This window comes from Bicyclus anynana, chromosome 24 (assembly GCF_947172395.1).
Source record: "Bicyclus anynana chromosome 24, ilBicAnyn1.1, whole genome shotgun sequence".
NCBI lineage: Eukaryota > Metazoa > Arthropoda > Insecta > Lepidoptera > Nymphalidae > Bicyclus > Bicyclus anynana.
In genome coordinates this window covers 4,644,975-4,670,676 of record NC_069106.1, presented here as the reverse complement: position 1 = coordinate 4,670,676, position 25,702 = coordinate 4,644,975, and the positions used below count along the sequence as shown (strand labels likewise).

The window sequence follows — 25,702 nt, the reverse complement described above, 5'->3', positions numbered from 1 at the left end:
GTTGGTAGATATTACGACATATGAGAAATCTTTTTAGTTTCTGTATTCAATGTCACGTGGACAACGCATGAATAAAAAAGATGCATATATAATTCAGTAGACCCGCATCTCTGATATGAATCGTTCAATATTAATGCCAAATGCTTAGTAAGTTTTCTGAATTATGTCCGGCTCTTGCATTACATTCCGTATTACTGAAGATTCTGATCCCTAACACTAGCTTGGTTCTTGTCAATGTCATGTAGCTCGGCTTCTTGTATCATGAGAAGTAGTAGTAAGACTTACGTCCTTGATATCTTTTTCTTTCCACTTTGCCTGCGAACACTAATTTCTATAAGTTATTTTCTTCGAAGTACTCAAGATTTCTATGAAGACAAGTGGTGGACACCTAAAAAATATCAATTTAGGACTTCAAGAACCTCACTTGGTCACTTGTACGGTTGCCATTGTGCGTATATCCACACTACACGCTCCTTGCTGGACTATACCAACCAATCAAGGTCACTCCAGAATGTTACTAAGCTACTTAGTAAAACCCGGCTGACAACCCTAAATTCTCGTAAGTCTGACTAGCTTAATAATAGCGTACTAACTATTAAGCGTAATTATAATCATTAATTTCTTTCTGACTCTTATATTTTCATGAGTTTTTAACCTCATCTTAATTATTGTAACTACGTGGTGGATTTTTTTCACGGCCTCCGTGGCGCAGTGGTGTATACGCGGTGGATTTGCATGACGGAGGTCCTGGTTTCGATCCCTCTAAGTCCTGGTTTGGCTGGCCGGAGGTTTTGGCCGTTGCTAGTTACCACTCTACCGTCAAAAACGTTCGTTCGTTTTCAACCCATATTCGGCTCACTGCTAAGCTCGAGTCACCTCTCAAAATGAAATTAAGAAAATTCTCTGGTATGCAGGTTTCCTCACGATGTTTTCCTTTACCGTTTGTGACACGTGATATTTAATTTCTTAAAATGCACACAACTGAAAAGTTGGAGGTGCAAGCCCTGGACCGGATTCGAACCCACATCCTCCGTAATCGCAGGCCGTCATTCGCTTATCCACTGGGCTATCACCCTAAAAAGTCTCGATTATTGTAGGAAGCATGCAAAAGAACCATACGATACAACTACTAGACTCAATATTAAGTAAAGGTATTGTAATTACTACCCAACAAAACAATGCTTACTTACATATCCCCATTGCGTAAGGCGCCGTAACATCTAACATGTAAATTGCACTCTCACATCACAACGGATAACAACACCACGAATTTTCACCCTATTGTTAACGTTGGTCCAGACGTGGGAACACCCCGTGACGAACAAGACAATGGCAAAGTTCACTCGTACATAAGAAGAAAAGTCTATAAAACAGAACGGGTTTTGTTACAATAAACTAAACGTAACACCTAAATCGAAGTGAACAGTGGTGCCTTTAATCCTTATAATACAGATAAACACAAATTAGATAAAATTTATAATACTTTTAATGTAGCTGAACTCAAATTAGATAAAATTAATAATTTGGCTAAAATGTTTGCTAATTTCCCATTCAAGTTTACATCTCTTATAATTTTATCAGTGATTGTAGAAATAATACCAATACAAATGCAAATGCCTAATGGAGAAGAGTACAAGAGGAATAGTGTTGATGGATCGCAGTTAAATGATTGTTTAAGTGTAACTGAACGTTCGGAAATGGGTGTGTGTTTTGGAAAGGAACTGTTGAATAGATTGAACGATTATGATGAAACGGATTCATTCAGTTTGGCGACCGGTGTGTCTTTTGTGCGAGATGAGAAATTGCCGAGGGACATTGGCAGCTTCTTGGACAAGGATCCTATGGATTTTCGGTAAACTTCATATTTTGAATAAATTAATACCCAATAAGTATTACAAAAAAATACTTTTATATTGTTCAATATGCAACAACACAAACATCAGACGAGCTCCATAATCCTATAATATTGCAATATCACCATAATATGGTAGTCTAATGAAACATCAGAAAATTTTTCTAATTCAGCTACAAAGTATTTGTTACAATCTATACAAGTGAAACAAAAGCAAATTTATGTAACTTTACTTTAGGCAATATTTAAAATACAGTATCTGTGGATGTGTACGTTAATGATAAGCATCACCGTAAGACGGCACCGCATTAACATTGAACAGTTTGTTATTCATACCCCTATCTCAGCGTCGTACTGGGACGCTAAATAACTTAGAGCCATGTCTTTGACGGTAGAGTAGTAAAAAAACAAAACTATCCCTAACCCGGCTTGGATAGTGGCTATTATTTAGCACCCTATCGACAAAATATGTAAAAAGTTGCCATCACCATTGAGAACCTATTTTAACGGCTCAGCTCAGCTAGCCCCTCTTTATAATAAGTGAATTTTGACTTTAACGCTGCTTCTATGAAGTTTACAGGAGCGTAACTACCTCCGTATCAACCGTATTAATAATACGGGCCCCCGGACTGAAGGGCCCCCTTAAAAACCACATTAAAAAAACATATACAAAAATTGCCTGTAGAGTTTCACTTCAGAAATGACAAAAGTAAATAGCTCTTTATTTCCTGGGTTAAGCGTGCGCCCAAAACTTGAAAACGTCCTATTTAGTTTACCCAGGACCTCTTTATTGTAAACCAATGCATTATCAACTCAGGCAAAGGCTTTCAAAAATCGAAAATGAACATTAAAAACAGTCCAAACAAATTCGTTTCAAAATTTTATTTATCAATAATATAAAATTGACAAAAACTATTTGAAAAACGACGTTGCTTACAGGTCAATAATTGAAGATGCTAGTGGTCTGATTTCGAAAAGATCGCTTCGATGGGACCTTGGGAGGTTCTACCCTGGTTTGGTTATGCGGATCGGCCCGACGCTCGCCAATGGAGTCTTGGAGTTTGTAATTGATCCGAGAGCGAAAGATAGATCATTTCAGCATGGAAAGTTGACGACGGGTAAGTCAAATAACAGGCAATAGGTAGACATTAGATTGCTACTTATAGCTCGGATGATTTTGGGCAACTCATAGATTCTCTCATAAGATGTATTAGGTATCATCATCATCAATATCAGCCCATTGACGTCCACTGCTGGACATAGGCCTTTTGCATGGACTTCCAAGCATAACGGTATCGAACCGCCAGCATCCAGCGGGTCCCTGTAACCCGATTTCGATATTCTCGGTCCACCTAGTGAAGGGTCGATCAACACTGCGCTTACTGGTGCGGGGTCGCTATTCTAGCACCTTGGGACCCCAACGTGCATTGGCACTTCGAACTATGTGGCTTGCCATTGCCATTTCAGATCTTCTCATTTCTGATTCTATCACGCAGAGAAACTCCAATCATAGCATCGACCGCTGAGTGACTTTGAGCCTTCTAATAAGGCCCATAGTTAGCAACCAATCGCAGATCCGTAAGTCATCACTGGCAACTCGCACTGTTCGAATACTTTCGTCTTACAGTGTATGTTTATAGTAAAATATGTATACAAATATTAGGTATGTTTATAGTAAGATCTAAAAAAACATAAATAATAATTTTAAAAAATATTAGATTCGCGCAGACCCGAGAAAAATGTAAGTAGGTAGCTATTTTAACAGCACATAAAAATTGCAATTTTAATACCAAAAGAAAGTCCTTCATATTTTAATAATGACTTACAACTATTTCATAACGGCGTGAATGTGAAATATTTTTAAAGGAAAAGAAAATTATTAAAAAATGAATCAACGCCATCTACCGTTGCTTGGTCAAACTCCTTTCATGGATCAAAGTCAAGGCTGCTATAGCAATGAACTTGGGAATGCGCGCCATCTGTTTTCAACGCTCAGAACTAGCATGGTATCCATTTCTACGCAGACTTTACCGTTCAAGCTGTATCGGTCTGTTAATATATAAATATTAATTTAGTGTTCCTTTGAAAATATAGGTCCAAGAAACCATTTCTAAATATCAGAAAACCCCAGGAGTATGATGTCAATCACGTTGGGTTGCCACTGTTATGCGCATTTCCGCAATGTGTTAAAAAAGAAGGAGAAATAATATTGTAGAGTTATTGAATGTGAGATAGGGTGATAATCATGGATTTTTCTGTACACCTTTAAACATTTTTACTATACAGAGTACTCGGGAGTATTTGCCATAACTTCAATGTGTTGACGATAGGAGCCGAACTGCATAGCTAATTTTTACTAAAAAAAAAACAATTTTTATAATTTCATACAAAGTAATTCAAATAATTCCGATTATCTATGTAACACACACCTTTTTAATTATCCTTACTTTTTAATATACGTAATCGTAGTGGTAAGACTGTCGATATCGATGAGATATTGCAACTGCCACTCCGCACTTCACTAGTAAGCTACTTCATGATATTTATCAATGAATAAGTTTGGCTAGGTGATAATATAAGTATGCGATTTATGGGACACAATTAAAGATCTATTTACAAAAGAAATATTTAATTAATTTCAGTCTGAAAATATTAATTTTAGAACACATGTTACTTAGACATTTTTAATTAATTTTCCTTAAAGGATATAACCCTAGTTATGGGAAATATTACCGAGCACCCTATATATGAGACCGTTTACGATGTTTATTTTCCAGGTCGCCTTTTAACCCGTAATTTGCTGTTACCATTCCTTCTGGGCATCAAGTTTCAAATGGCTACCTTATTGCCACTATTGCTCGGCCTACTTCTATTGGCTAGCAAGAAGGCTTTCTTGTTAGCAAAGCTGGCTTTATTCGCTGTGACGATATTCGCTAGTCGAGGGACAAATTACGGCGAGACGAATTTTTTCGAAAATCTACTGGGACCTTCGTCTCACTCGTCGCACGAACACAGCGGGCATCACCACCACCACAGTTCTGGAGGTATGTGTCTAGATAGATAGATAGATAGATAGATAGATAGATACATATATAGATAGATAGATAGATGTTCTTTATTTGCACACTACGAAAACAAATACAAGTGAAATAAAAACATATTAAGAATAGATCAGCATACAAAAGGAAATCTATTTATAGATATATTACAAATTTAAGCACATATTTAATAATGATATACGTTTTTGTATAGCACATTTTAATATTTCAGAAGAAAGAAAAAACCAAAAAGCAGAATGAGAAATTGTTTATGTTCATCTGTTAATTCAAAAAATATTTTTTTTATTTTTTAAATATCACGTGTCTCAAACTGTGAAGGAAAAACATCGTGAGGAAACCTGTATATCTGAGAATTTTCTTAATTATCTACATGTGTGAAGTATGCCAATCTGCATTGGGCCAGCGTGGTGTTTGGCCTAACCACAGTGCTGAGCTCAAGTCTCCTCTCAGAATGAAAGAGGTTAGGCTAATAGTCCACCACGCTGGCTTATTGGCAGACTTCAGACACGTAGATAATTAAGAAAATTCTCAGGTATGCAGGTTTCCTCAAGATGTTTTTCCTTCACAATTTGAGGCACGTGATATTTAATAAATAAATTATTAATTTTTTGTATCAAAAGATGAACACAAACAATTTTTCATTCTGCCTTTTGTTTTTCATCATGGAAATTTCTTTCTTTCTCCTAAGGTTCCCTCACGATGTGAATATCTATAGAACGTGCAAATGATTTTTCATATTTTCTTATATTTCGATAGTATTCTTTCCGGTCACAGGTCATATAACAACATGCAGGTGTAGCATAACACAACCTACATCCTATTATATTGGAAACATAGGACAGTGACATTAGGTCACATAAAAATCACGTAGTGAGTACGAACTTCAATTGTAGTTCTCACTAATCGAAATATTATATTTCCGCAATATAGTTACTAATTGAATTAATAAACCTTCTAGAAATAACAAAACAAAATAATTATAACAAAGTAGAAGGCTTATACTAATCTTTGTATCTTAAAAAAATATTTTCTTCTTTTTCTCGTAGATAATTTAATTTTTGAAAGTAGAATATTATAGAAATCCTAATTCTTATAATAAGTCTTCTGGCAGTATCAGATGTTGCTAAATCATACAAGTTGAATAAAACATTAATACGCAACACCTCAATTATGTTTCAGATTCATTTATACTAATATTTTAGAGAGGTAAAGTTTGTAGTGTTGTAGAGAGAAATCTCTGGAGCTACTGAACTGATTTTGAAAATTATTTTACAACTATAAAGCCACCTTAGCTGCGAGTAACAAGGGCTATATTTCCATCCCCATATTCGCACGGGGACGGGAACTACACTGGTGAAACCGCGGGGCGTCGGCTAGTATGTTCTAATTCAAAACAAAAGCAAATAACTAGCTTTATAAAGCTGAGGTGTCAGATCCCGGTCATTACAGCGCAATAGTAATAATTGCTGACTCAAACTGCACTAGAATGTGTTAAAAACTTCAAGTTCCCCATATTATAATGTTGCCAACGGCTGATGACGATTAATTTTTCAGGTTACTATGGCGACCACAGACATTATCCCCATCATAGTGACCATGGACACAGCCATCATGAACATGATCATAGTCATGATCATGGTCATAGCGATCATGGTGAATGGAGCGAGCACAGCGACCGTGGTGACTACCACTATTACAAAGAAAAATCCGACAAAACTGAACCAACTTTAGCACCCATTACACCTGACGAGTTAAGAGACAGACTAGAAAGACTATTTGTAACGAAGAAAGATAAAAATGATCCGAGAGAAGAACCTAAGATGATAAACGCGAGGAATTATCCATGGACACCCATAAGTGGTGGGTGACTACGGATAATTAAAGAAAAACATAATTTTTCAAACATTGGATAATCTATTAATTAATTAACAGCTATGACATAAACTTTCAATTTAATTTTAAATTCTAATCAATTTAATTCATGGAATTAGAGCCTGCGACAGTCAGACATGCCTCATTTTATGAAAAAAAAAGCGAAAATATTCCGTTCGCGTGAAATTCCGCTTGTCACATATACCACGGCAACCGTCGTTTTTTCAGGGATAAATAGTAGCCTATGTGTTAAATCCTGAGTAAAATCTTCTTCCATTCTAAATTTTAGTTAAATAGGCTTACACGTATTGTATCAAACAAATTAACATAGTTACACATTTAGACACAAACTTTCGCCTTTATAATATTAGTGTGATAAAAGTTTGTCAGCTGCTCCTAACATAAATTTATGTTTAGACTGTAGTAGCGTCGGAAAGTAGCAGGTTTTAAGGGTCTAGACTTTCAATCGAAAATGTATGGAGTATATTTTTTTTATTTTTCTCCGAATAATCTAGGGAATAATGTCCCTAATCCTTAGTCTCTTAGTTTCGCGACAACCCATCGAAAAACACCGTTAGATTTCAACATTTTCTAGGGTATCTAATGCCCTTCATTAGATACCCTAGAAAATGTTGTCACGAAACTATAGGTCTAAACTGAAGATATTATTCCTCATAATAAAAAAATCTCTCGTAGAAAATATTAAATTACGGACAATAGAGGATCTAGACCTGCAAAACCTGTGCTACATTCCAAAACCACCACTTTTCAAACACCATAATTGGATACGGTACTTACGTATAGACGGAGCATGGGCTGACTTTTCATTTTCATGATCCTGATTTAGCGTTCCGGTACGATGTCATGTGGAAAGGGGTGTGGATTTCCATCCTCCTCCTAACAAGTTAGCCCGCTTCCATCTTAGATTGCATCATAACTTACCATCAGGTGAGATTGCAGTCAAGGGCTTTACAGAATTTAAGGATGTAAAGAGTAAAAAAAAATCCTTTATAAATTGAAGTAAGTCTGGCTATAGCAGGCTATCGTTCTATCATGTAATTGCATATTAATTATTGCATAATTAGTATTAGCGTTACAAACACCCATTAAACATCAGTTCAATCATTAAAAGCTTAATGACCTTGGTTTAATGAAATTTATTTGAATATGTAGAATACGGCGTAATATTTATGAACATACATAATATTTCTCTTTCATAATGATATTTTCACTCTCTCACTCAAAATTTTAATTAACTTTATTCAATTAGATTGATTTCATAAAAACGATAAAAACTGAAATAAGATAGTGATTTGAAACATCATAATAATATCTTGTGTTTTTTTCCTTTTAGTTCACTAAAGCAATATTACCATACATTTTACATTAAACAATAATTATAATGTGGTATTAATGTATCTATTCATAATTTTCCTACCAAAAAATCACTAAATCCATAAAAAATATTCATGCCTATTTTGGTCTTGTCGTGATAATATAATCGAAAACATAATAATTATTGATAAATTAGCTATTTCTAACAATATTTTATTGGTTAACAAATATATTACATAATTAGAATTTTTTTTTTCATCTTTTATCTTAAACGATTTGTCATAAAAGTCTTTCTAGTCAATGAGTCAAAAATATTCGTCGCACTTTAAAATGCATGTTAAAACACACACATTTTTTTTTAATTGTTATTATTTTGCCTATTATTATTTGTAACTTTTGTATTTTTTTATAGTTTTAATAATAAATACTAAGTCAATGTATGTGTTTAATTTACAAATTGTACCTCGATTATTAAAAAAAAGAATTTTCAAAATCGGTCCACAAATGACGGAATTATCGCTGGACATACATAAAAAAAAAAAAAAAAAAACATACATACAGCCGAACGTAGAACCTCCTCCTTTTTGGAAGTCGGTTAAAAATAAATTCAGGATGAGTTTAAAAGGAGATGGCCCATTTCCGGTCCACTCTTGTACGCCATATTAAAAATAAATTAAAAATACAAGGGTTTTATTAAAATCTAAACAAGTAAATAAATATAACTAAATAAAAGGAAATAGATAAAACTAAACCCCAAGTCTTTGAGTTATAGCAAGATGGCGCCCATACAGTAGTTGCTTAATGGGCGCCATCTGGCTGACATGACAATTGACAGCAAACATCAAATCGACTATTGCATTAAAAACGTCATCAATCCGCAATTATTACCCACATTTTGTTGCATTTCTTGGGAGAGAAATAATATTATTTCCAAAGATTTAAAGTAAATTCGTAGATTTGTATGATCAAAGATAGTTAAATAAAAAAAAATATATTATTTCCGCCAGGGTACAATGACTAATCCTGGGCTCCATACAATTTTGGACCATCTCCTTTTAAAGAGATAATCGGAACTGAAACAAGTAATTGATGGGTTGCATTTAACTCTTGTCTCAAACAGTTTTTTCATGGAATAAAAATATTAAAAGTATTTTCGAAAAAACCAATTTTTAATACAATTTTAGTATTTTGCCTAAGGAGTAGAGTAGGGGTAGGGTAGGGGTAAGAATTAAGTGCACATAAGTCAGAGCGAAGCTTGTCCGGAACCGCTAGTAATATTAGAAAATTATGGGTATTTATATTTATATTATATTTATAAGAGTCGTGATAGCCCAGTGGATATGACCTCTGGGCCAGCGTGATGGACTATTGGCTTAACCCCTCTCATTCTGGGAGGGACGAGCTCAGCAGTGAGCCGAATATGGGTTAATAATGATGACAATGAATGATGATCGGTATTTATGTAAATACTGTTTTACTATAAATATCTTCTGCGTCTTGAACGACTGGCAATTTTCTTTTTTACTTCAATGATACATCAAGTGTAAATGGTGCCAGCTATATTGCCTATACTATTTTCCGCTCTGAATAACATGAAACTTCCATTAATTCATTCGTTACTCACTCGGCCACTAGGATATGAGAGTGTAATGGAAAAGTTGAAAAAAATGTGGGAATATGCAACAATCATTACGAGCCTATTATCCTTACAAGAGAAGTAATATAGAGTTTAGACCCGCCATGCTGCTCCAATGTGAGTTGGTGGGCTTAGGGTGTTAATGTTAAAAATTATTGATAATGAATAACACCGCCAACTTCCCAATTCCAAGATGAGAGTTTTAACCATTTTTATAGAAAAAAATATACTGTCTTAATTGAGAATCCTCCTCCTTTTTTTGAAGTCAGTTAAAAAGAAAACTCAGTATCTCACATAGTAGATTTCATCATTGCTTAATAATTAGTTCTGTAGTAGCTAACCATGTACTAATATGTATTATGTGGCCAAAATTATGAAAAGTTTTATTATCACTACATAGTAAAACAAAGTCGCTTTCTCTGTCCCTATGTATGCTTAAGTCTTTAAAACTACGCAACAGATTTTGATACGTTTTTTTAATAGATAGATTGAAGAGGAAGGTTTATATGTAAAATAGCATCCATGGTTCTCGCGGGATTTGTGAAAATCTGAAATCCACGTGGACGTAGTCGCAGGCGTCCGCTAGTAAGAAATAAATGATAGAAAATATTCACATTGACACATTGCAAATAGGTACTGGTTAAAAGAATTTACCCAAAAGAAAGAATGTATAAAATTACAACATTAACATTTATGATTAAAGTTATGTGGCAAAGGTAATAAGGTAGTTTTTAGATAATTTTCCTCGCCTGACATTATTGATAAGTTTGGTTTTTCACTTAACATCAAGTGAACTATCAGTAGGGAGAGCCTTGAAAGCCCAGTGAATATGACCTCTTCGATTCAGAGGGTGTAGGTTTTAATACGGACCGCGGCATGCGCCTTCAACGTTTCAATGTGCATTTTAAGAAATTAAATATCACATGTCTCAAACAGTGAAGGAAAAACATCGTGGAGAAACCTGCATACCAGAGAATTTTCTTTATTCTTTAAGTGTGTGAAGTTTACCAAAATGCATTTGACTAGCGCGGTGGATTAAGGCCTAACCCCTCTTATTCTGAGAGGACACTCATGCTCAACAGTGAGCTGAGTATAGATTGTTAATGATAAACTATCAGTAAAAACTACCCAATTAAAAAAAACCGAATATCCATCTAAAACTATAAAATTGCTGATATCATAAAGCTGAAGAGTTTCTTTTTTTGCTCAGGAACTACTAGTCCGATTTGAAAAATTCTTTCAGTGTTAGATAGCTCATTTATCGATAAAGGCTATATGCTATAAATTATCCCCCTATTTTTAAGGAAACCGGAACCACGCGGGTAAAACCGCGCGGGGTCAGCTAGTTTCAAAATAATGATGAATTCTATACCTATTATTACCTCGGACGTGAATACATCTGCCGTTAGACCAAATTACTATTGAGTTTTCATTTGTCTGCAGCATCTAGCAGGCAAGTGCCGATTTATAATCAGCCACCACTACGGCGCGCAATTTTCTTGACTTTCATCATTTTTTCAACAGAATTATCAGCATCGCGTGAGAGGTATACACGCTCATATAGTATTATTTTGCGTGCCGGCAAGATTTCTCGATATTTTTCTTATACCGTCTTGGTATGGTTACAGAATTGGGATGAATAACTGGACGGTTCTGCTCCAGTTAATCTATATATCTATAATTATATTTTTTAGATATTAGTATATGGACCATGCATCTGGCCCACCTGATTTATTAGTATGAGGGACGGTTCTTAACCCGTATTGGGATCCGGATGTGTACCTACATAGCCTATTACTAGGCTATGTAGGTAATAATGTAATACCTACTCTAGTTGAAATCAATTTATCTGTAATTTATATTTACGGAATTTAAAGAACAAGTGAACAGCACTTATTGGGTTTAAATATTATTAATCTGATATAAAATACGAGCTAACGCTGCGCAGTTTTACCCGCGTGGTAGGAGTGAGATTACAGGGATAAAGCCTATGAAACTTACAAATATTAGGTTTTCTGGTGGTAAAAGAATTATCAAAATCAGTTCAGTATATCCAGAGACTTTACCTGTCTCAATCAAAAATCAACATCAAAAATCATTTATTTCAAGTAGGCTCAGTTTACAAGCGCTTTTGACACGTCAGTTGTAAAGATTCTACCACCGGTTCGGAAGGCAGGTTCTGCTGAGAAGAAACCGGCAAGAAAAGAAACAGTTGCTCTTTTTAAAAAATCCTACAGTATTATAATTTAAAATTGATGACACCATTACAATTTCTTATAGTTTTACTTTCTGTGTGAAGGTGGAAGCTGTTCCAATAGCCTCCAAGCGCCTTTATCTTTAAGGAACTCATCAATGGTGTAGTAACCTCGACTAAGTAAGTTTTTAACACATTGCTTAAAGCTATGCATTGGCAGGTCCATAACAATCTTGGGGATCTTGTTATAGAAGAGTACACCCAAACCTACAAAAGATTTTTTTACTCTTTGGAGACGATATGCAGAAATAACTAACTTATGCCCGTGTCTAAGACGTAAGACATGGGTTTAAATCTCCATTTCGTTTGTACAAATTAATATTTTGTCTTACATAGACTATACAGTTAATTAATCTGTCTGATGATCTGTTAACTCAGATTAGTTATCTAATATTATATTAGTAAAAAAGTAAAGATACTAAATATGAAAAACAATGCGCTGTAACAGCAAGGTCTGTAAGAAGTCATGAATACCGGAGTCAATATATTTTTATATTCATGAATTCATATTTCTGAGCATGAGGCATTTCAGCCTCCATAAAATGAAGCTCATGGGGCCGAGTTTGTGAGCCGAGACTTCATTTTATGGAGACTGAAAATCTGCTGAGCTCAAGTCTCCTCTCAGAATGAGAGGGGTTAGGCCAATAGTCCACCACGCTGGCCCAATGCGGATTGGCAGACTTCACACACGCAGAAAATTAAGAAAATTCTCTGGTATGCAGGTTTCCTCACAATGTTTTCCTTCACCGTTTGAGACACGTGATATTTAATTTCTTAAAATGCACACAACTGAAAAGTGGGAGGAGTTGCATGTCCCGGATTCGAATCAACACCCTCTGGAATCGGAGGCAGAGGTCATATCCACTGGGCTATCACAGTCTCACGGTCCATTACAATGACATGCGCTGACCAGGAAAATGTTACGGCAGTCACAAATTATTGACATACTGTTCCGTATATTTATTAATTCCAACATGACATCGTATTGGAACGCTAAGTTGCGTGGAACCGCTAGTTTACCGGAAAAATGTAAATAAATTAACCACAACCAAGCTCCTAATTGGAAATACTAAACCTTTTATATGACAGTAATACTTCCGCTATTTAGACAAATTTAAAGTTTTTTTTTTATTCTTTACTAGCGGACGCCCGCGACTTCGTCCGCGTGAAACTCTAAGTAAACTTTTAACTACCTCTACCCTACCCCTACGCTGCCCCTACCCTACCCCTACCCTACCGCTACCCTACCCCTATCCTACCCCTACCCTACCCTTACCCTACCCCTACCCTACCCCTACCCTACGTTGAAATTTTTCCTGAATTTTCTTTGCTATAAACCTCATGGAGCCCGAGACCTTTTCAACGAATGCAAAACCGTGGAAATCGTTTCTTGGGTTCTGGAGTTATAGCGTCAAGAGGGAAAATCCGACCTTTATTTTTTTTTTTTTTTTTATAAAAAGTATCCTATGTCCTTCTCGTGGCTCTAAACCTCCCTGCCAATTTTCAGCTAAATCGGTTCAGCCGTTCTTGAGTTATAAGTGGAGTAACTAACACGACTTTCTTTTATATATATAGATAAATTAGCCATGTCACCAGAAGATGGTACGTGATTATGCAATCTAAGACGGAAGCGGGCTTTGTTTCTGTCCATAGAAGTAAAAATGATGAATGAATATGAAACAACATAGTACTTTGTTATCTATACTTTTACTAGAATGAAAAACTAATATCTGTACAATGAAAATAAATAAAACATGAATTGAAAAAAAACTATCAAAAAATTTAAATTATAAATTTTATTTACAGAATTGCTAAACAGGGTTTTTATTGATATATACAGGTAATTTAGGTTTAGTGTAGAGCACAATATAGAAGCTTTAATGCATTGAGTAAGAATAATCAATAAAATCATAGGAATTACCAACGCAGACAAAGTCACAAGTACTTCGTCATTTACTAACCAATTTTGAAAATATATTTTTTGTTTCAAAGAGTTTCAAACAAATATTTTTCCTAGTTTGGTCGCATTTCATTTTCATGAAAATCGGTTTAGTGATTTTGTGTTAAAATCAAAATAACTGAAACACGTCTTGAAGTCGGTTCCATTTAGAGGTTAAAAAGATTATCTATTACAATTTTGTTAGTATGTTAGTTACACATTATTTTTTGTCAATCCATATAAATTACTAGTTGAGTGTGGTTCCCGTCCCCGTAGGAATACGGGGATAATATATAGCCTATAGCCTTCCTCACTAGATGGGTTATATAACACTGAAAGAATTTTTCAATTCAGACCAGTAGTTCCTGAGATTAACGCGTTCAATCAAAAAAACAAAAAAAAACAAACGAACTCTTCAGCATTATTATTTTTAAATTACTTATAATGATTTACCGACATAAATATACCTAATTGCCTAATTAAAAAAAAATACTTCCAGTAGTAAGAATTACTTTGGTAAATTTGACAGGAATGCTGTTCGATCTTGACCTTACTACCACCGACATTCAGTTTTTTTATGTGTTACTAAAAATAACGATGATATTGCATTCCAAGTATGAAAAAAATAAATCAATTCGTAATTCAAATGAGTGCCATTTTTATAAAGATTGTTCAACTGGGAATATTGATCATGTTTGAATGCAAAGGCAAAAAAAAAATAAAAAAAAACCATAAACATTGAAGATAATAATCAAACCGACAAGAGGCAGAAGAATACAACTTGTTTTATGCATCGTCGTTATCAACTCATATTCGGCTCACTGCTGAGCTCGAGTCTCCTCTCATAATGAAAAGGGTTAGGCCAATAGTCCACCACGCTGGCCCAATGCGGATTGGCAGACTTAACACACGCAGATAATTAAGAAACTTCTCTGGTATGCAGGTTTCCTTACGATGTTTTCCTTCACTATTTAAATCACGTGATATTTCATTTCTTAAAATGCACAAAACTGAAAAGTTGGAGGTGCATGCCCCGGACCGGATTCGAACCCACACACTCCGGAATCGGAGGCAGAGGTCATATCCACTGGGCTATCACGATTTATGCTGCACCGCCTTATAAAATTATTGAAATATTGTTTCCAATAATTCAGTTTCACCCACGTAGTTCTCGTTCCCGTGAGTATACGGGGATTAAATGACACTCACAAATAATGTGGCTTTCTAGTGGTAAAAGAATTGTCAATATCGGTTCAGGAGATCGAGATATTACCCCCTACAATACCACAAACTTTACTTCTTTATAATACTAGATATAGATATATATTTGTATAATAAAAACAACTAAACGAATTCCATTATAATTATACTGACCATGAGAAATAATTAATTTAAATCAATCAAAATAAAACAATTGCCGGGTTAAAAATATTTATCATTTCTCCATCTTCTCTGTTATTAAGAACATTATTGATATTTATAATACATTGTATTACATAAAATAATATATACTGTATGTAAATACATTCGAATAGGTGTAATTATACTGTAATAATAGTAACACTAAATACATCATTATAATAATTAATTGAACATAATAATACATCATTTAATTAAATAATTATTATACGTAAACAAAAAAATAATTATATAAAAGGTACTCGCGTAACCACCTTGTCATTTATTGACAATTTTATAATATTACATAAATAATATAATAATAAATAAATGTAATAGGACCCGGTTAATATAAATAAATATATAAATTATTAAACTTAACCTACTAAGCACTTTATGTACTCTATCGTAACGAATGATATATTACTATTATTAAATACTTAATAACTATAACCTAACCTATTTTTACAAAATTGGACATTTGGAATTATAGGAATGGAAAATGCACAGTACCCGTCGACTAACCTAATCCTTAACAAAATAAATATTAACAAATAATAAATGTTACACAATTGTATCATTAAATCTAAAACGAACATTACATATTTTTAACAATATTACATTTCATTAACAATATTTGGTGCAACTGATTATTTTATACCATTCAACGGACGTAAATTAAAATTAAATAAAATCTATAATTATTCACTAGATACACTGATTATTTACTTGTTCATGCGATTAAATATGTTGATTAAACAAACGTATTCCAAAACTTATTTAAGTTAAACCTTGTATAAAATAAATTAAGTGCCGTACGAATTAAATAAACTTAAATAAACACTGTCTCCTACTTGCGAGTGCAAAGTAGCCAAAAGGCCTCGGAGGTAATAACGAGTGGAAATGCCGTTGTCTTATTTTGTAAAGGGAGTCGTAAGTAATCTTCTTATAGGGTATCTTCACTGCGTTTTGGCATAGGCTCTATATGCTCTATCTTGAGCCGCTGCTTCTTCTTCAACGCTTCGCCTGTAATGACCTCCAGGACCGGTCGTATCAAAGTCGTTCCCATAATGTGATGAGGAGTATGTATGACTCTGTGATACCTGAGGATGCTTGACGATCTCATACGTTGTCTTTTCGTGAGCCTCGCCTCCAGCTACAAGTTTCTTCAATCCGATAATAGCAGACAGCAGAAGCGCGATCTTACCAATCAGCAACGCTTTGCCAGCTATCAGAGCAATCGCTTGGAACGCCATGGCAACGAATGTCCCTTTAATCGCAACACCAGCCAGTATCGGACCAATCATCTTCTTCAACTTTCCCCTCGCTTCGTTGAACGCCCGTCCGATGTCAACCCCGATGCTCTTCGGCGAGAATATGACCCGATGCGTCTGCATGAGTTTAGACGACGCCAGATTCAGGAGTTTGTCGACCTCGTCTGAAGTCAAAGAATTCAAATCGCCTTCTGGAACAGAAGAGGGGAATGCTCTGCCTCGTTCCGCATTCCGTGCTAAGGAAACGCCATCGAATATCGGCAATGTATCCATCCTTGCGGCCCGGTCCACTAGTTTCACCGCTTGGATCTTGAAGCACTTGATGATTTCCTGCGACCGCTCGCAGTTATCGTACATCTTCCCCAAAAGCTTCATACCAGCTCCGATGTCAGCGGATGCTGTAGCCAGGAATACACAAAAGCACAGGATTATCCCGCGGGGTACCATCGTGACGTGGAACTGTCAGCGCTCGTGTCCGGTCAATGCGGTTGCGTCTATTGAAATGTGTAGAAAACACATGAGCAGTGGCATTTATCTATTTTCACCGGGAACTGCATTTATCTATAAATCTTTCAGAGCGTGCAATCGTTGCATCGTATCGTCGTGCACTGAGGCGTGCATGTGCTCGTTGGTGCTGTCGCAGTGTGCGGGAACGCTGGTCAAGCGATCTGCTCGAGGATATGCTCAGTGTCAAGGTCGGTGGACATTTTAGGATTTTTATAAAGTGACTAGGTTTCTTGGCAGAGTATGTTGTAAGCCATAATATCGTGAGTGTACTTCATATATTATGAAACACGGCTAAAACTCACGTGATACAACATCGCAGTATTCCAGACTAGTTTAAAACCTATAGGGAGCCCTTAATCAGGAACTGGTCCTTTTTGGATCATGCTGCATTGCAAGAACCAGCCCAGCCATGGTTAAGGGTCCCGTATGGGTTGGAAACTAGTCGGGATATCCCGACGAAGTATGACGTGAGTTATACCTGTGTTTCATGATAAATTTTAGGTAATGTTATTAAATAATTATTTAATAACATTACCTAACATTTCAAAGGTACTTGTAAACTGCGCCTAATTGAAATAAATTAATAACTTTAACCAACTGCCGAAGGAGAAACATGGTTCCTTACCCAAAGAGTAAAACGGGACTCTATTACTAACTCTCCTCTGTACATCTGTCTATGCGCCCGTCTGTCTGTCTATTACCAGGCTATCTCATGAACCGCGATAGTTAGACAGTAAAAATTTTCATAGATTACGTATTTCAGTTATGGATATGACAAAAAATACTGAAAATATGAATAAAATAAATATTCAAGGGGATCTCATACAACAAACGTGATTGTTGTACTATTTCTATAGATAGTACGGAACCCTTCGTGCTCGAGTATAAATCGCACTTGGCCGGTTTATTTTACTGTAGAAGGAATATCATTATCAATTTACAACAACAGAAGCTATGTTTCGTGACTCTTCTCATCTACTATATAAAAATAAGTCGGGTTTTCCTTCCTGACGCTATAACTCCAGAAAGCACGAACCGATTTCCACGGTTTTGCATTCGTTGGAAAGGTCTCGGGCTCCGTGAGGTTTATAGCAAAGAAATTTCAGGAAAAGGTAGGGGTAGGGTAGGGGTAGGGGTAGGGTAGGGGTAGGGTAGGGCAGGGGTAGAGTTGGGTAGGAGTAGTTGAAAGTTTACATCGAGTTCCACGCCGACGAAGTCGCGGGCGTCCGCTAGTTACTCATATATTAATGAACACTCATTGTTTAACTTAATTTTATCTAATAGAACTTAATAATTTTGTAGTTATTTGTAACAAAGTATAATTATCATGGAAATACCACCAAAATAAATTTTGAAATTTATTTAATCTATGATCACCGATGGACTTCTATGGTTAGATATTACTTTATTCAATAGAATTTTTCAAAACACCACCCTCCTGATCAAACCTGTCCATAATATTATGTTAGTCCGGGATCTGTAGAACATTTTTTACAACTGACTACTATCAAGTTAAGCTTTCGTGAGTAGCTTCATCTCGATGAGACGATCAACTTTTTTATTTACGAAAATTCTTGATTCTGGTAGCTAACTGAGTTACCAGGTAATGAAAAAGCGTTGGAACGAGATAATGCACCACGAAATTTGTAGGGCATTATCGCTGTTGCTTAATTAATAGTTATATAAGTTAACTGACTAGGTATATTTGTATTAATAAAACATCTATGCTAACGTTATAAAGAGGTAAAGCTTTTTGTGTTATTCGGAGCAATGTTTGGATTTCAATTTTGACAACTCTCTTACCACTAGAAAGCACATGGTTATTTGTGAGTGTCATGTCTATTCTTTTTATCCCCGTATTCTCACGGGAACGGGAACTACGCGGATGAAACCGCGGAGCATCTGCTAATAGCAAATAAAACTTTTACAACAAAACTTCTGTTTACATTTATTACTATCTTGATGCATTTAGCAAAACCCAGTATTTAGAAAATGTCACTTGCCGTGTTTTTAAATTGCGTAGCCGACATTTGGACACTATACAATTTGCCGCTTTATCATAGTTTACCTGTAACATGTTACAGAGTGTGTAATGATCTCGTTATGGTATTATGATGACTGACTCTTATACTAATGAATAGATGTGCATCCACTTTATAGAGTAGACATAAACAATTTTTTTTTAAATTATCGACCAGTTTGCCAGTGAACACACCTGATGGTCAGTGATGATGCAGTCTGAGATGTGTAAAATTAGGGCCTTTTTCTTTAGCTTTGTATACTACAACATATAAATTTAGTTTAGAAAAGTTAAGCAAGTTTAGTTTACCTCTAAGCTGCCCTAAGCAAGTTTAGACTACCCTAAGCTACCCTTAAAAGATTTAGTCTACTCTTAAACTACCCCTAAGAAAGTATAATCATCTCTAACCTATTCCTAAGAAAGTTTGGTCTACCCCTAAGCTATCTCTAAGAAAGTTTGGTCTTCCCCTAAGCTATCTCTAAGAAAGTTTGGTCTTCCCCTAAGCTATCCCTAAGAAAGATTAGTCTACTCCTAAAGTACCCCTATGGAAGTATAATCTTCCTCTAAGCTATTTTTTTTTTAATTCTTCCACACCCCTTTTCGACTCTACACCACACTACCTACTGTCTGTAGGATGGTAAATAGCCACGGCCGAAGCCTCCAACCAGCCATAACCCTAAAAAATTTAATCTACCTTTAAGCTATTCCTAAAAACGTTTGATCTAAGTAGCCCAAAGCTACCCATAAGAAACTTTAGTCTACCTCTAAGCTACCTCGACGGTATAGTAGTTGTCCTGCACGGATTATGAGACATGAGTTCAATTCACAGGTTGAGCTATTTGGATTTTTTTCTCAGTATCACCCTAACCACGTCAACTCGAACTGGCATGCATGATGGTTTTCAACTCTTACATCTCCCCCCTAATAGAGTAGAAGAGAGCAATGTGGGGCAGTCAAAATACTGTACATGATACCCCATGGTTTCTACATCTTATAAAGTCCTGGATTTGCCTTTAAGTTATTTTAGAAATGCTTAGGGTATTCCGTTTAGGCACGACACGACAGTTAAAGCCAAGTTCGTGCATTAAATGGACCTTGATTGATACATATTCTTTCTATAGTAACATTTTTTAATTACTTCTTTGTAGTAGTATCCTTATGATAGAGTGGCCCACATGGGAAGGTTACTTGATCTAGAATCATTCATAATAATCAACCCATATTCGGCTCACTGCTAACCTCGAGTCTCCTCTCAGAATGAGAGGGGTAGGCCAATAAATAGTCCACCACGCTGGTCCACACGCAGAGAATTAAGAAAATTCTCTGGTATGCAGGTTACCTCACGATGTTTTCCTGCACTGTTTGAGACGCGTGATATTTAATTTCTTAAAATGCACTGCATCTGAAAAGTTGGAGGTCATATGACATATCCACTGGGCTATCACGGTTCTTTATTTTTATTTTAATAGGTTGATAATAAAGACCAAAATAGGCTATGTTGCTAGGCAAAATAGTAATAGCATCTCATTCTTAACATGGCACCAAAATATCAACATTTATATTTTGAATTTACATATTTTTTGACCAGACTATACTGCAGTGTATACAATAATGCCAAGTGCAAGGTTGCGCGCGCGTTTTATAGCGGCCGTAGCAATGAAAGTGAGTACAGCCACAGGGGATTCGAAAATGTGGAGGAATTATGTGTGATATTTTTTTTTGTTATCGGCAATCGTAAAACCTCATAAGCAATCTGTGCTTAGAGTTTATCTGTAGGATCGAATCGGAAATGATGAAATCCACAGAAAAACCATGTCACGGACATATGTCAATAGTCGCAAAGTTGAAGTAGCGGTGGGCACAGCACATAGTTCGAAGAGCCGATGGACGTTGGGGTCCCAAGATGCTGAAACGGTGACCCTGCACCGGAAAGAACATTACTTTTTGTCCTCCCAAAGTCCAGCTCAGTCCAGCAAGGAGGTCCATAGTATGGCCCTTGGCCATAATTATTAGTTTAGTACTAATTATGTTTATTACTGAATACCATAACAAATCTATTTTTAACCAGCTTCAAAAAAAGAAGGAGCTTATCAATTCGTCATTTATTTAACTAATTTTGAAAAATATTTTGTGTTTGAAAGAGTTTACTTCAAGATTGATCCCACTTGATTTTCATAAAAATCGGCTTAGTAGTTTTGTGTTAAAATCAAAATAACTGAAATACGTCTTTGAAGTCGGTTCTATTTTTATATTATTACTATTTTAACATAATGCTATGGAATACATTTTAAAATTGTAAGTACTATAAAGTGCATTAAGCATGCATAATACCTATTGGGCTTCACTTTACAGTAGTAGTAACAAATGGATTTAACAGCATATTGAATTTTTGTATATGATCAAAGTCAAATCAAAGCCAAGCTTACATAATATGGCTGTTTTTTTAAAGTAAGTAAGTTGGCTTGTGTGTGTTTTTCTTCTTTTTAACCGACCTCAAAAAAGGAGGTTCTCAATTCGACGCGTAAGTTTTTTTTTTAATGTTTGATTTTTTTTTGTTTGATTGTGTATACTCCTGAAGTGGTCCTATTGTCACCATATATGATGATGGGATCCTGGAGAAATCAAGGGAAATTTTCAAAAATTGTAAGAACAAGAAACGGCTTAAATTAACACTACACCCGGCTTAGTACCGCCTTCAAACTGATCGTCAGTTAGTACATAATATGATATATAGAATTATAGTCAGTTTTTTATCTTTAAAATGTACCTACTCATTACATTTTAAAGAAAAAGAACAAGGAATTTGAAAATAACTTGTTATTCAACACGAGTACAACACCCTAAACTAAAACTAAACATTTGATCTCATATATTTCTTTGTAAGTTAAATGAAAAAAAAATACAGAAATCACTATGCCACACAGAATTTCCTCTGTAGCTGTACTCCATACGGAAGCGTTGTTAACTTATTCACTTGAGAAGTTTCAGTACAACAGATTTTTTGAATTGTATATAAATTAAGAGTGTACTAATAGTAAAAACGCCCCATACAAAATTGTACGTACGTGTAATAATTAATGACGTCATCGAACATAGTGAGCGTTACATTTTTTCGTTTCGCTTAGATATAATTCATTTATATTCTTTTTAATTCCTTTTGGTGTCAATCATTGTTGGATAATCTTAATTTTATTATTAGTTAATTTAGTTTTTAAATAGTTTATTTTTTAGTTTTAATGTCAGTGTAGATTTAAGTTTAGATTTTAAGGTTGTGTGGACTGTGTTTGTGTGTGTTGAGGCAAATCGGGCATAAAATATAGCCTGTGTTTCTCGCTAATAACGCAGTTTTCCATAGATGAAAGAATTATTATAATTAGCTTTGCCGTAGTCGGGTTGACAATCATGTCAATGTTAAAAGATCATCAAAAAGTTGGTACATGTACTAAAATACATCTAACAGTATAATCTCTTAATACCACTCGACCTTTATATCTCATTATAAACACAATGACACATACCAGCGAGTGTGAGTGGTGAAAGGAAATAATTTTTTGAGTGCCAACTGATGGTGTTTTCCCATAAGGGAATTTTGTTGTAGTTTTGACCGACTTCCGAAAAAGAGAAGTAACCTGAATAGCTCAATAGGCTGTTTCGTGAAATTTAATAGTAAGTTTCTCTATATCTTTTGGCTTTTCATTAATATATTGTAAACATTTCAGCATTGATCTCTTAATTCTCTCTCTAAAAAGCTTATATTCTCTTATTAAAAAGATTGTACTAAACGTAGGCGTCCACTTATCCACAATGTTACAAAAATATAAAATAGATCTTCCAAAACTAAAGCTTTTATGGTATTGAAATATTTCGTTCAGTAATCTATTGTTTTTTTTTTCAAAGCAAAGCAAACAGTCCAAACAATGCAAGGTTTAAATATACTAGCGGACGCCTGCAACTTCGTCCGCCCTTAGACCTCTTTAATCCAGCCCTTACAGTAGTATCGCTGCAAAAATGGAGTAACTTCTCCCGTTTTCCCAACATTTCTCTTTACTGCTCTGCTCCTATTGATCGTAGCGTGATTAAAAGTATTTTATAACCTGCCCAGGAGTATGAAGAATAATTGTACCAAGTTTCGTTAAAATCCGTCGTGTAGTTTTTGTTTCTATAACTTACATACAGACAGATAGACACAAATTTTACTGATTGCATTTTTGGTATCTGTAACTGCGGTATTATGTGTTTGTAGAACAATCTGTGATAAATCTTCGTGTGAAAAATTAATCGTATAAAATCTCCCTTATAAGATCAAAATCATTGACAGAGTGACATGGTTTATCCATGCTAGTGAAAACAAAACCAGTGATTACTGTCACTATATGCTGTGACAACAATACGTCGTTTAGTGTGTGCATACATAATAGCAGGAAGGAAGCAGTTAAATCCGAACGCGTGTCAAGGTTACGAGCCCGAAAATTGGACTATATTTACTTTTTCAATTTTTTTTTTAAATTTTAATTCAAACTTAGTAAAACGAGGGCCTGTAATAGCCAGATATGCTTGATTTTATGAAAGTTGAAAGCTTTGTTTTTTTGACTACAATTATGTTTCATCATCATCCTCTATCTATCATCTATCTATCATCACCAGCGCTGCATGCTCTTTTTATTTTAAGAGTATGTAGCATATGCTGAGTTGGATACCTTTACTGGGTTGTGCCACACATCGCTGGATATTGTTAAAGAACAAATTGTGTTGTGTGGCATAATTCACTAATAAAGCTTTTTTCTTTCTTTTTTCTATCAAAGCCGATGGGAGTCCACTGCTAGACAAGTTCTTTTGTAGGGACTTCCAAACATCACGATCCTGAGCCGCCTGTGTCCAGCGAATCCCTGCAAATCGCTTAATGTCGTCAGTCCACCTGGTAGGGGTCGACCAACACTGCACTTTCTACTGTGAGGTCGCTATTCCAGCACCTTGGAACCCATCGTCCATCGCCTCTTCGAACTATATGCCTGCCCATTGCCACTTCAATTTAAAAAAAATCAATTCAAACTTAGTACAACGAGGGCCTGTGATAACCAGATATGCTTGATTTTATGAAAGTTGAAAGTGTTTTTTTTAGAATAGACTTGCGCTTGACAACAATCATGTTTCATCATCATCATCTAAGCCGATGGACGTCCACTGCAAGACATATGCCCTTTGTAGGGAATTCCAAACATCACGATACTGAGCCTCCAGCAGAATCGCTTAATGTCGTCAGTCCACCTGGTGGGGGTCAACCAACACTGCACTTTCTAGTGGGGGGTCGCCATTCTAGAACCTTGGAACCCCAACGTCCATCGCCTCTTCGAACTATATGCCCCACCCACTGCCACTTCAGCTTCGCGACTCGTTGAGCTTTGTCGGTTACTCTAGTAGTAATTTTATTTAAAAAACAGATATTCGTTTTCTACTTTCTGGCTATATACAGGAAGAAAATTTTTTTAGTGCGGATATTTTTATATTTTGTACATAAACAAAATTTAATGATCACGTATTTTTTCTTTTTTTTTTTAACTCAAAATTAACAAAATTATCGTTAGCTATTTACTTTTGAACAGAATTTTAGGGTCACCCTATTGTGCGTTTATTTTATTTTCGTTTGATACCTTAAGGACGTCACCAGATCACTTTTAAGCTGAATATATCTTGTTTAGTAATAATATGTACATTATTTTGTTATTTTAGAGACATAAATTAAAAAAAAAATTACATTAAATGTATCGAACTGTTTGTAGATTTATATTCTATTAATGATACAGAACCACGAAAAAAAATATCCGCACTAAAGACCGAATCACCCTGTATATCTAAAAGTATTATGGTTATCTTTCATAATCTACGAATATCGCAAGAACGTTGTTAACAGAGTGAATTAGTCTCTAACATCGTTTTTAACAGCGAAAGTTTTACTTTTGCCAGAGAAATTAAACGTTCCTTTCATACATAATTCAGCAATTTGAGGTACACACGCCGTTACTTTTATGTTAAGCGCAGGTTAATAGATGACTCATTGGCATTTATAATTATGGTTTACAGTCAATGTATAGGCCATAAAAAATAATGCAATCTGCTTTCTGTTGTTTCTTCATCGTCGTCATCAACCCATATTCAGCTCACTGCTGAGCTCGAGTCTTCTCCCAGAATGAGAGGGGTTAGGCCAATAGTCCACCACGCTGGCCCAATGCGGATTGGCAGACTTCACACACGCAGAGAATTAAGATAATTCTCTGGTATGCAGGTTTCCTCACGATGTTTTCCTTCACCGATTGAGACACGTGATATTTAATTTCTTAAAATGCACACAACTGAAAAGTTGGAGGTGCATGCCCCGGATTCGAATCCACACCCTCTGGAATCGGAGGCAGAGATCATATCCACTGAGCTATCACAGAGCTTGTTGTTTCTTCATACTAGTTTAGAAATAAAGTGATATTTTTATGACTATGACATGGGCTGGACACATAGTTCGAAGGTCCCAAGGTGCTGGAATAGTGACCCATTCACCGAAAAGCAC

General features: G+C 35.5%; 2 protein-coding genes across 2 annotated transcripts; one reads left to right on the top strand and one right to left on the bottom strand.

Annotated features, from left to right (window-relative positions):
- Window positions 1-1,389: 1,389 nt before the first annotated feature.
- On the top strand, window positions 1,390-8,710 carry LOC112054831 (urease accessory protein UreE). Its single transcript, XM_052888922.1, has 4 exons — window positions 1,390-1,852; window positions 2,792-2,970; window positions 4,630-4,896; window positions 6,466-8,710. The coding sequence occupies exons 1-4, from the start codon at window positions 1,533-1,535 to the stop codon at window positions 6,777-6,779; spliced, it is 1,080 nt and encodes a 359-aa protein (XP_052744882.1). The 5' UTR covers window positions 1,390-1,532; the 3' UTR covers window positions 6,780-8,710.
- A 6,655-nt stretch (window positions 8,711-15,365) lies between these two features.
- Window positions 15,366-17,260, bottom strand: LOC112052969 (uncharacterized). Its single transcript, XM_024092221.2, has one exon. The coding sequence runs from the start codon at window positions 17,064-17,066 to the stop codon at window positions 16,305-16,307; it is 762 nt and encodes a 253-aa protein (XP_023947989.2). The 5' UTR covers window positions 17,067-17,260; the 3' UTR covers window positions 15,366-16,304.
- Between the last annotated feature and the right edge of the window lie 8,442 nt (window positions 17,261-25,702).